Source organism: Orycteropus afer, unplaced genomic scaffold, assembly GCF_000298275.1.
Source record: "Orycteropus afer afer isolate SDZICR_OR568_19922 unplaced genomic scaffold, OryAfe1.0 scaffold00432, whole genome shotgun sequence".
NCBI classification, from domain to species: Eukaryota; Metazoa; Chordata; class Mammalia; order Tubulidentata; family Orycteropodidae; genus Orycteropus; species Orycteropus afer.
The window spans coordinates 2189269-2202217 of record NW_006922019.1 but is presented as its reverse complement, the minus strand read 5'-3'; the positions used below and the strand labels follow the sequence as shown (position 1 = coordinate 2202217).

Genomic DNA, 12949 nt, shown 5'->3' with positions numbered 1-12949 from the left:
TGGGAAATCCAGTGAGGGTTTGCTATGAGTCAGAATTGACTGGATGGCAATGGGTTTTTTTTTCTTTTAACCTTACTTAAAGGAGCTCTAGGAGCTCTGCTGGCATAGTGCCTAAGGCACTTAACTGCTAACCAGAAGGCTGGCGGTTCAAACCCACCAGCCACTCCTCGGAAGGAAAATGGGCAATCTACTTCCGTAGTGATACTGCCTGGGAAACCCAAGAAGGGATCGCTATGAGTCAGGTTGGACTTGATGGCACGTAACAACAACAAAGGAGCTCTGGTGGCACAATGCCTAAGGCATTTGACTACTAACCTGAAGTTTGGCAGTTCAAACCCACCAGCCACTCCGCGGAAGCAACACTGGGCAATCTACTTCCGTAAAGATTTACCACCTGGGAAATCCAATAGGGGTCACTATGAGTTGGAATCCACTCCGTGGGTTGTTGTTTTATTATTATTATTATTTTTTATAGAAAGAAATCCATTTCCACATGGCCTCTCCCTTGCCCTCATGCTGCCCTCCCTGGGTAGATATTTTTCCCCCCTAGGTTTGGCATCTGGGTCACACAGTTCCCTGAGGCTCTTTCCTTCTTCCTTGAAACTCCTGAGGCGACTGAGGCGAGGCGAGCCTCAGTGTGTGCAGTTTGCAGGCTGAAGTTGCTCTTCTAGGAATTTTTCTTCTGAATTCTTTGGATTCTAAGGACAAAAGTGGATTTTCCTGCTCCTACAACAGATTACTGAGCTGAGAAACACCTGTCAATAGTAAATATACGTTGAAAGAATAATTTCATTGTGCCCACAGCTCATGTATTCAAATTATTTAACAAATGTTGGTTGATCTTTTGCATCTATCTATAAGAAAAATAAGGAGCTCTGGTAGCATAGTGCCTAAGGCACTTGACTGCTAACCAGAAGGCTGGCGATTCAAACCCACCAGCCACTCCTCGGAAGGAAGGTTGGGCAATCCTACTTCTGTAGTGATACTGCCTCGGAAACCCAAGGAGGGGTCGCTATGAGTCGGGGCCGACTCGATGGCATATAACAACAACAACAACAACATAAGAAAAAATAACACACCCAAGCTATATAAGAGAAAACGTGGTAAAGCATTGAGCAAAGTGTGATAGGTGATGAAGATAAATGTGTCCTACATTAATTTCCCCAACGTTTTGTTATGAAAGGAGCAGTTAAACAGAAAAGTTGGAAGCATTGTACAGTGAACACTACATACTCACCACCTAGATTAGAAATTAATATTTTCCCTTTTGCTTTATCATGTATCTAGTAATCATTTATCCATTCTTCTAACCTGCCATCAGCCAACATATTCTATGATGTATTTTAACATAAGTTGCAAACATCAGTAGACTTCACTCCTAAAAACGGAATATGATACACTAATTTTTAGGTCAGGGATCTTAAGTCAATCATAACAATTTCTCATTTTTACTAGAAAAGGAACAATACAGAAATTGTTATATAAAAATCCTTTTGTATCAAATAGTTATTGTATGATAAATAGTATATTTGTGGGAAAAAATACTATTTTTCCATTAAAAAAAAAAGATTGATTCTTCTCTGTGAGGTGGGCAATAAGGAAAAAGAGAAAAGGGACTTCTGGAGTAAGGGGCTAGAGCTACCTTGTGAATGATCAGCGATGTGAGGTGTAAGGGAAGTGCTTCCCGCCACCTCCCAACAATAACAAATCCCTGAGCTGATACTTACCTAGTGTCAGGGTTCTCCAGAGAAACAGAACCAGTGAGATACACACACACACACACACACATGTATATACACATAGAGAAGGAAAGAGAGAGAGATTGATTTATGTTATGAGATTGGCTCATATAGTTGTAGTTGCTGGCAAGTCCAAAATCTGTCGATCAGGCAGCAGACTGGAAGCCTCTTTCAGATTTGCATCCCAAAATCAGGTGACAGAAAAGTGCAAAGTTGAGAGAGCACAAGGTCTGCCAAAACATTTCTTTACAGTCTAAAGGCATGCCACATCCTAAGGAACTCCCTTTCAACTAAGTGACTGATTACATTAGAGCATATTATGGCAGGTGATTGCATTAGATTACACTGTGTAACAGCAAGTGGTCTGGGGTTTGGCAGAGCCACTGGGAACCACTGCTGAACCAAATTGACACATAAAATTAACCATCTCACCTAGCTTACTTTCTTCCTTCATTAGGTAACTATGAACAATCCCAAAGGGTTTAGACATGGTGAGGGCTGAAGGTGAAGCTACAAGGTATTGGGTTAGATGTAGGAATGGAGAAAGATACAGGCTGAAGATCCACATTTGGAAGTTATCTTTATAGGATGATGGTTGGGATGGGGATGAGTACATGGATAAGGTCCCTCAGGCAGAGTGGAGAAGACAGGAACAGTGGGCAGGACTTTTAGTCTTGTGAACATTGAAGGAGCAGGAAGAGAAAACCATGCTATTGATATATTAGAGAAAGTGCAGACCAGAGGAGTCAGAAGCATCTGAGTACAGCAAATTAGAGCTAGAGGAAAATATCTAAATATCTAGAGCAAGGCTCTAACACGAGACCTGGAAAAGGTCTTAAAGCTCATCTAACCATCCTTACACATTTAACACGTGAGAAGACAGAAGCCAGGAGGTCACTCAAAAATTAGTGGCAGTGCTGGGGTAAAACAAGTGCTATCCAAATGGTGCTTTTCCAGCTCACTAACCTCAAGGGCTCATTTCATAAGGACCAAATGCCTTAGGGTATTAATTTTTTTCTCTTTTTTTATTTTTGCATTGTTTCCTTCTCTCCCTTCCCACCCCTGGTAACCAACAAAGAAAATTTCCTTCCATATATAAGCCTTTTCTTAACTTTTTACAATAATGGACTAATACAATGTTTCTCCTGTGATTGACTTGTTTCATTCAGCATAATGTCCTCCAAGTTCATCCACGTTATGCAGTGTTTTGCAGATTCTACATTATTCTTTAGTGTTGCACAGTATTCCATTGTGTGTATATACCATAGTTTGGTTATCCATTCCTCTGTTGATGAGCACCTAGTAATGAGATTGCTGGGTCAAATGGTATTTCTAATTCCAACTTTTTAAGGAATAGCCATACAGCTTTCCACAATGGTAGCATCATTTTACAGTCCCACCAGCATTGTATGAAAGTCCCAATCTCTCCACATCCTCATCAGCATTTGTTACTTTCTGTCTTGTTGAACTTTGCTATTAGTGCTGGGTATCATGTTGTTCTGATTTGCATCTCTCTAATGGCTAATGATCATGAACATTTCTTCATGTGTTTTTTGGCTGCCTGAATATCCTCTTTCATGAAGTGTCTATTCATGTCTTTTGCCCATTTTTTAATTGGACTGCTTGTCTTTTTGTTGTTGATGTATTGGAGTTTTCTATGAATTTTAGAGATAAGTCCCTTGTTAGGTATGTCATTGCCGAATATTTTTTCCCAATGTGTAGTTTCTTTTTTCACTCTTTTGGAGGAGTCTTTTGAAGCACATAAAAATTTAATTTTTAGAAGGTCCCATTCATCTAGTTTATCTTCTGCTGTTTGTGCATTTTGAGTGATGCTTGATAGTCTATGCCATAAATTAGGGACCCTAAATTCACCCCTATTTTTTCCTTGAGGAACTTTATAGTTTTAAGTCTTTGATCCATCTAGAGTTAGTTTATGTGTATCGTGTAAGGTACAGATCTTGTTTCATTTTGCTGCAAATGGATTTCCAGTTTTGCCAGCACCATTTGTTAAAGAGACCATCTCTTCCCAATTTAATGGATTTTAGCCCTTTGTGAAAAATCAGCTGACCATAGTCAATGGATCTATTTCTGGGTTCTCTATTCTGTTCCACTAGTCTATCATATGCCTGTCTTTGTACCAATACCAGGCAGTTTTGACTACTTGGCTATGTAGTAGATTTTGAGATCCAGGAGTGTGACACCTCGTACTTTGTTCTTCTCCAATAGTACTTTGCTTATTATCCAAGGTCTCTTTCCTTTCCATATAAAATTAGTGATTGTTTTTTCCATATCCTTAAAGAATGTTGATGGGATCTGAATTGGGATTGCATTGAATATATAGATTGCTTTGGGTGGTGTTGACATTTTCACAATGTTCAATCTTTCTATCCACAAACATGGTATGTTCTTCCATTTATGTAGATCTCTTGCGGTTTCTTCAAGTAGTGTTTTGTAGTTTTCTTTATACAAGTCTTTTGTGTCCCTACTGAGATTTATTCCCAAGTTTTTTTTTTTTTTTTTTTTTGGTAGCTATTGTAAATTAGCTATCAAATTGATTTCTTTATTTCCTTTCCAGCAAACTCTTTGCTGATGTAGAGGAATCTAACTGATTTTTGTATGTTGATCTTGTATCCCATCACTATGCTAACTCTCTCAATTAGTTCCAGTAGCTTTTTTTTGGGGGGGGGGTGAGTCTCTTGGGTTTTCTAGGTATAGGATCATATTATTAGCAAATAGGGATAGTTTTACTTCTTCCTTACCAATTTGGGTGCCTTTGATTTCCTTTTCTTGCCTTGTTCCCCTGGCTAGGACTTCCAATACAATGTTGAATGGAAGTGGTGATAGAGGGCATCCTTGTCTGGTTCCTGTTCACAAGGGGAATGGTTTCAGTCTCTCTCCATTGAAAATAATGTTGGCTGTTGGTTTGCCTATATGCCCCTTATTATGCTGAGTTGTGTCCTTTCTATTCCTATTTCGCTGAGAGGTTTTTTTTTTTTTTTTAAATCAGGAATGGGTGTTGGATTTTATTAAATGCCTTCCCTGCATCAATTGATATGATAATGTAGTTTTTTTCCCTTTGTTTTATTTATGTGATGGATGACACTGATTGTTTTTCTAATGTTGAACCATCCTTCCATACCTGATATGAACCCCACATGGTCGTAATGATTTTATTTTTTTTTAATATGTTATTGGAGCCTATTGGCTAGGGTTTTGTTGAACATTTTTGCATCTATATTCATGAGGGATATTGATCTGTAGTTTTCCTTTTTAGTAATGTCTTTGCCTCATTTTGGTATCAAGGTTATGTTTGCTTCATAAAATGAATTTGGAAGGATTCCATCCTTTCTGGAATAGCTTGAGTAGGATTGGTGTCAGCTCTTTTCTGAAGGTTCAGTAGAATTCTCCAGTGAAATTATCTGAGTCAGGGCTTTTTTTATGGTAATTTTTTATTACCTGTTCAATTCCTTCTTTTGTTATGAGTATTCAAATTTTGCATCTCAGTCTGTGTTAGTTTGGGTGAGTAGTATATTTCTGGGAGCTCTGGTAGTGTAGTGCCTAAGGCACTTGACTGCTAACCAGAAGGCTGGCAGTTCAAACCCACCAATCACTCCTCATAGGAAGGTTGGGCAATCTACTTCCGTAGTGATACTGCCTTGGAAACCCAGGGAGGGGTCATTATGAGTCAGGTCCAACATGATGGTACATATAACAATAACAACAACAACACTGCGACTGTGGAGTCATCTATTTGTCTTTTCAATTCTGTTAAAGTCTGATTTCTATATTTTGGGGCTCTTCTATTGGGTGCATAAATATTTATTATTGTGTCCTCTTGTCCAATTGATCCTTTAATCATTTTATAATGTCCTTCCTTGTCTCTTATGGTTGTTTTTGTCTTCAAGTCAATTTTATCAGAAATTATTATTGCCACTCTTGCTCTTTTATGGTTGCCATTTGCTTGATACATCTTTTTCCAATCTTTGATTTTTAATCTATTTTTGTCTTTCTTTCTAAGGTATGTCTCTTATAGACAGTGTATTGATGGATTATGTTTTCTTATCCATTCTTCAACTCTCTATCTCTTGAGTGGTGCATTTAATCCATTGACATTTAGTGTAATTATCAACAAGTATGAATTTGTCATTGTCATTTTGTTATATGTTTTTTCATGGTGTTGCTGATTTCTTTGTTCCACATAATTTTCTGTGCTGAGTTCCTTTTGTTTATGAATCATGTTATCACTTCCTTCATTGCTATTGTTTTAGTATTTGCTAAATATTTGTGCTTGTACTCATTTTTATTTTGATGTGAAGGTTTATCATTTTTCATTGTGGTTACCCTGTTTCTTACAAAATTTAGAACAGCAATTGTCTTGACTTCCTCACTATTTAGAAGTTCTGTAACTACACAGTTTGGTGGGTTTTTTTCCCCCATTTTTTTGGTTTGTAGTTGTCCTCATTTGCCAGTTGATGTCTCTGGTTCCCTATTTACAATTTTGTAGGCTTATTTACTTTGGCTACTTCCACAAGTGGGTTGGTTTCTGGGTTATGTCATTATGTGTGTTAATGGTCAGTTGTTGTTTGCTGTTGTTGGTTCTCTGTCCAAAGAACTTCCTTAAGGTTCTCTTGTAAGGTTGGTCTGGTTTTAACAAATTCCTTTAATTTCTGCTTATCTGGAAATGTCCTAATTTCACCATCATATTTGAGGGACGGTTTTGCTGGATATATAAATCTTGATTGGAATTTTTTTTCTTTCAGGTTTTTATATATACCATCCTATTGCCTTCTGACTTGCATGGTTTTTGCTGAGAAATCAGAGTGTAGTCTTATTGGTTGCTCTTTATAGGTAACTTTGTATTTCCCATGCTGCTTTCAGGATTCTTTCTTTGTCCTTGGTTTTGGTGAGTTTGATGATATGTCTTGGTGAGTTTCTTTTGGGGTCTGCCCTGTTTGGGGTTTGTTGCACTTCTTGAATGGATATATTCTCATCTTTCATCATATCAAGGAAATTCTCTTCCAACAAATCTTAGACAATTCTCTCAGTGGTTTCCTTTTTCTCTTCCTGTTCTGGAATTCCAATTATACATAGGTTATTCCTTTTGATGGTATCCCACATGATGAACCTTAGACTTTCTTCTTCTTTTTTTTTTTTTTGTTTTTGTTTTTGATCTTTTGTCTGAATGATCCCTTTCCAAAGAAGTATTGAGGTATTTGTCTTCAGTCTCACTTAATTCTGTCTTCCATTGATTCAATTCTTCTTCTTTGCCCATTCAAATTGTTATCAATTTTTGAAAATTTAGTATTAATTTTCTGGATTTCTATCTGTAGATTTTGTATCATTTCTAATTTTTCATTTTGTTCTTGTATTTTCTTCCAAAATTGTTCTAGGGTTTTCTCTGTGTTTTCCTCAATTTTGTCAGTGTTTTCCTCAATATGTCTTTCAATCTGTTGGAATCCAAAAACCAAACTCACTGCCATCGAGTTGAATCAACTCATAGCAGCCCCTCCTTGGGTTTCTGAGGCCATATCTTTACGGAAGTAGATTGCCCATTCTTCATTCCGACAATCTGTTGAAAGTACCTAAATATAATTCTTTTGAATTCCTTAAAAGGGAGTTCCAGTGCTGTTTCTTCCTCAGGGATGTGTTCTGGGCCTATGTCCTGGTTCCATGTTTCTACTGCTTTATCTTGTTTCTTTGGTTGGACTGTGATGGTCTTTTGTCTCCGAGACATTGTGATGTGTTTGTGTTTATATTTAATTGGTGATTTATGTTGGAGTCATTTTCATTTTCTTTGTTTGGATGTTATCTGACTGAGCAGGGTACTGTGCTCCTCCATTCACTAGTTGGCAGCACTTATGCATTCCCCCCTGTCTCCTTTCCAGTCATCAGCCTCCCATATGTCCATGCTGTCCTTGGCAAGTGGAGTCTATTCTGAGGTCCCTGGGATCTGAATGAGAACGCTGTCACTTTAAATATAAAAATGGCCACTGCTTTTAAACATTCAAAATGGCTGCACCCTCCAGACAGCTAAAAGTCCACAGCTCAGTTTGTCTCCTTCTTTGCTGTTTCCCTTTTCAGTCATTAGCCATGCAGTCATCTATGTAGCCCTTGGCAAGCAGGGCCAATTTTTAGGTTAATTCTCAGGTTCTAACACCACTTGGAAATATTCAGGCTGTCTGTGCTGTCAGGATAACTCACAGTTCACAGTTCAGTTTGTCTCCTTACTGTTTTCATTCAGGTTCTTGTACTTCAGGCTGTCTGTGCTGTCAGGATAACTCACAGTTCACAGTTCAGTTTGTCTCCTTACTGTTTTCATTCAGGTTCTTGTACTAAAAAAAAAAAAAGAAAAAAAGAAAAAAAAAAAAAAAAACACTGCTGTCAAGTCGATTCAACTTATAGCAACCCCTCCTTGGGTTTCCAAGGTGATATCTCTATGGAAGTTGATTGCCTAGTCTTCCTTGTGAGGAGTGGCTGGTGGGTTTGAACCAGCAGTCTTCTGATTAGCAATCTACTAGTTGCTGTTTAATCCACTTCTGTATCCCTCCTTTCAAACCTCAAGCCTCCAGGATTATCTTCTGTATCTGTTTCAATTGGTTTCTCTTTTCTTTGTTGAAGAGGGTCTTTATAGGTTGTCTGCCTATTCTGCCATCTTGCCAGAAGTCTGGGGTATTAATTTTTATCTTTAAAAAATTATGTGAATTTTATCTTCCACTCTAGAATTTATCTGGCTTTGTCTTCATGTAAAAATAATTAGTTTTTGCTAAACAAGCTCTGGTAGCATAGTGCCTAAGGCACTTGACTGCTAACCAGAAGGCTGGCAGTTCAAACCCACCAGCCACTCCTTGGAAGGAAGGTTGGGCAATCTACTTCCATAGTGATACCACCTCAGAAACCCAAGGAGAGGTCATTACAAGTCAGGTCCTACTCAATGGCATATAACAACAAACTAACAAGAGAAATTTACCACTCTGTCAGTGTTTCTTTAAACTCATATCATCTTTTGATGAATATAAAAATATAGCAACTTCTGCCAGAGTTTTAATACTTACTTCTGCCTTCTACCCTGTATCAGTTTCCTTTAGCCTATGTCCAGATTACCACAAACTGGATGGCTTTCAACAGAAATGTATTCTCTTACAGTTCTGGAGGCCAGAAATCTGAAATCAAGATGCCAGCAGGGCTTCTCTCCCTACAGAGGCTATAGAGGAGATTCTGTTTCATGCCTCATTTAGTTCTGATGGTTGATGGCTTCTGTGGTAGTTATGTTTGCATGTCAACTTGGCTGGGCTTGGTTTGAGTGGCTGGGCAGCTGGTGGTAGTTATTCCGCATGATGAGACTGGCAATCAACTCCATGGTGGAATCTACCACAAGCAGCTGAGTAGCTGCCTTTGGGTATGTGGTCTGCTTCCTGTATATAAGCAGCAGCTTTGGAAATGGTCTCTAGCCTTTGGCACGCTTGGACCCTGCATGTAGCCATGTCATTATTCAGCAGCCTGCCATACTCTGCTGACCTTGGGACTTACAATGGACTTAAGTTAGTGGCCTGCCATGTGGTTTGGTAACATCGGGACTGTGCCTTTCTACTTATCAACCTTGGGGCTTCTCAGCCTCAGCAGCCAGCAGCTGTCTGAGTGAAGAAACACCTCTAGCTCCAGTGGGCCAGAAGCAGGAGGCAGAGCTGGACCCCAAGGTTCAGGAGCTTATACCCAGCCCCTAGAGCTTGGCACTTTGAACTTGGACTTAAAGGCTCCAAATTGTAAGAACAAACTCCTGTTTGTTAAAGCCATCCCATTTGTGGTATATTCTTGTCAGAGTGGCACTAGGTAAGCAGAACAGCTTCCTTGGCTTGTGGCCCCATCACTCCAGTCTCTGCCCTTTTCTTCACATTGTCTTCTCCTATAGCTGCATAGTCAACTGTGTCTTCTCCTCTTCTGTCTCAAAGCTCCCTCTGTCTTTCTCTTATAAAGATACTTGTTTTTGGAATTAGGGTCCACCTGGATGATCTCATCTCATGATCCTTAAGTTAATTACGTCTGCATGACCCTTTTTCCAAACAAGATTCAAACACAGGTTTTGGAGACTAAGATTTGGGCACATATAATTTTGGGGGCCATCATTCAACTCATTACACACCCCAGTTGAGGATCACCAATTAGCAGAGGATAAAACCTGTTTTATGTATAGCCTAACTAGCTAAGAAGATTTCCTTACACATTATTTTATATCATTTGTGTTAACCAAACCAAAATTACTGCTGTTGAGTTGGATTCGACCATAGTGACCCCTCCTTAGGTTTCCGAGGCAGTGTCACTACGGAAGTAGATTGCCCAATGTTTCTTCCAAGGAGTGGCTGGTGGGTTTGAACTACCAGCCTTCTGGTTAGCAGTCAAGTGCCTTAGGCACTACACCACCAGAGCTCCCATAGTTTGCATTATGGAAAAAAAAAAAAATTTGTTTTTCAAATATAAAATAACAAACATGTTTTTCAAATAACATAGCCTGCTTCCCATTTGAAAACCAATGTTCTAGGGACATATGCTAGATTTAGTTTATGTTTTGTGAACCTCTGGTACATCCTCTTGTAACTTGCCTCATGTCAGTTAGGGATGCTTTTAGCTGCATGTAAAACTCCACTAACAAGTGACTTAAGAAAAAAGATGTTTAAAAGATCCTAGGGTTGGTTCTGCAGCTCAGTGGTAACGAGGTTCTGGATTGGTATCTCAGTGATCTTCTTGGCATTTCCTTCATTGCTCCAAAATGACTGTTATAGCCCAAACTATCAGACTTCTCACTGCTCAGCAGGTAGAAGGAAGCAAGTAGAAAATTATCCTTTTCTTCAGAGAGGAAGACTTTTCCAAGAACCCCACCTGCATCATCAGACTCCTCATCTATTTCATTGGCCACAGTTGTGGTTCATGCCCAATCCTAGACCAAATCAAACAAACCAAACCTATTGTCGTTGAGTTGATTAACTCCTCATAGGGTTTCCTAAGCTGTAATCTTTACAGAAGCAGACTGTCACATCTATCACAGAGCAACTGGAGGGTTCAAAACACCAACCTTGCAGTTAGTAGTCAAGTGCTTAAACACTATACCACCAGGACTCCTACTCCTAGATCAGTCCCCGACAAAGAGGAACTCGATTGCCATTTTTAGCTTAGACTGATCATGACTCATCCTGCTTTCCCAGAACATGTGCAAAATCAGACTTGTACAGATTATTTGCCATGTCTTTTACCCAGTTCCCTCACTAGAATACAAGCCCCATGAAGACAGAGATTTTTGTCTTTTTTTTTTTTCCCCTAACACCTAGAACAGTTCCAGGAATTCAGATATCATTGAGTGAGTGAGTGAGTGAATGAAAGAACAAGGAAAAAGGGGACATGCTGTTGGGTAGGTAACCAGCAGTGCACAACCCCCCATAGCATACAACCCCAGTTTGATAAATAATGCTACTGCTAATCATCAAATTCCTGACTTGAGTCCTTCTGTCTTTCCTCCCAGGAAGTGAGCCATAGCTGGAGGCTATTCTTGTGCTGATGACCCTTCCCAATTCCTCCTGCATCTTAGAAGACAAGATGTGTCATGGGAACAAGACTGCTATACCCAGCCACCAGCTGATACCCCTGGTATTAGTCCTGAGCACCATCTCCTTGGTCACGGTAGGTCTCAACCTGCTGGTTCTGTATGCCATTCGAAGTGAGCGGAAGCTCCACACTGTGGGGAACCTGTACATCATCAGCCTCTCAGTAGCAGACCTGATCGTGGGAGCTGTCGTCATGCCCATAAATATCCTCTACCTCATCATGCGCAAGTGGTCCCTGGGCCGACCTCTCTGCCTCTTTTGGCTGTCCATGGACTATGTAGCTAGCACAGCATCCATTTTCAGCGTTTTTATCTTGTGCATCGACCGCTACCGCTCTGTCCAGCAGCCTCTCAGGTACTTGAGATATCGTACCAAGACCCGAGCATCAGCTACCATCATGGGCGCCTGGTTTCTCTCCTTCATGTGGATTATCCCCATTCTAGGCTGGCATCACTTTATGCCAGGAATCTCAAACTTCCAGAAGGACAAGTGTGAGACAGACTTCTATGACGTCACATGGTTCAAGATCATGACTGCCATCATCAACTTCTACCTGCCTACTTTGCTTATGCTCTGGTTCTATGCCAGGATCTATAAGGCTGTGCGGCAACATTGTCAGCACCGGGAGCTCACCAACGGATTCCTCCCCTCTTTCTCAGAAATTAAGGTGAGGCCAGAGAATACCAAGTTAGGTGCCAAGAAACTGGGAAAGGATTCTTCCTGGGGAGTTCTGCAAAGGAAACCAAAAGATGCCAGTAGTGGACCTGTCTTGAAGTCACCATCCCAAGACCCAGAGGAGATGAAATCACCAGTTATCTTCAGCCAAGAGGAGGATGGAGAAGTGGCCAAACTCCACTGTTTCCCACTTAACATGGTCCAGACACAGACTGCAGTGGAGGATAGTAGCAATAGTTTTTTAGCTATCAACCAGAGCCAGCTTGAGATAGATGAGCACAGCCTGAACATATGTGAGACCACCAAGACATCAGAGAACCAGACCTTAGGTGACAGCCAGTCCTTCTCCCGAACGGACTCAGACACCCCCACTGAGCCAGCATCAGGGAAAGGCAAATTGAGAAGTGGGTCTAGCACAGGCTTGGATTATATCAAACTCACATGGAAGAGACTTCGCTCACATTCAAGACAGTATATGTTTTCGTTGCAAGCGAATCGTGAATGGAAGGCAGCCAGACAATTGGGTTTTATCATGGCAGCCTTCATCCTTTGCTGGATTCCCTACTTCATCTACTTCATGGTCATTGCCTTCTGCAAGAGCTGCTTCAATGAGCAAGTACACATGTTCACCATCTGGCTGGGCTATATCAACTCCACACTGAACCCCCTCATCTATCCTTTGTGCAATGAGAACTTCAAGAAGACATTCAAGAAAATTCTGCACATTCGCTCCTAAAGGAAGTTCTGAGGGTTTCCAAGAAAATGATGCTGATGGTGTCCTAGAAGGCAATGAGTAATGAAGGCCTGTGTGTTGCCAAGCACCTGGGCTTTCTGGAGTCAAAACAACAGCCCTAAAGGCTAGGTCATTTGGAAAGTACTTATGCCTCATTGGAAAAACAGCACATGGTGGTAGACAGCAGAGAGATTATACTCTGAGTAGAAAGC

The 12949-nt window shown here is 40.3% G+C and overlaps 1 protein-coding gene across 1 annotated transcript; it reads left to right on the top strand.

Moving 5' to 3' along the window:
* The first annotated feature begins 11282 nt into the window (after window positions 1-11282).
* On the top strand, window positions 11283-12740 carry HRH1 (histamine receptor H1). Its single transcript, XM_007954120.1, has one exon. The coding sequence runs from the start codon at window positions 11283-11285 to the stop codon at window positions 12738-12740; it is 1458 nt and encodes a 485-aa protein (XP_007952311.1).
* The last annotated feature ends 209 nt before the right edge of the window (window positions 12741-12949 follow it).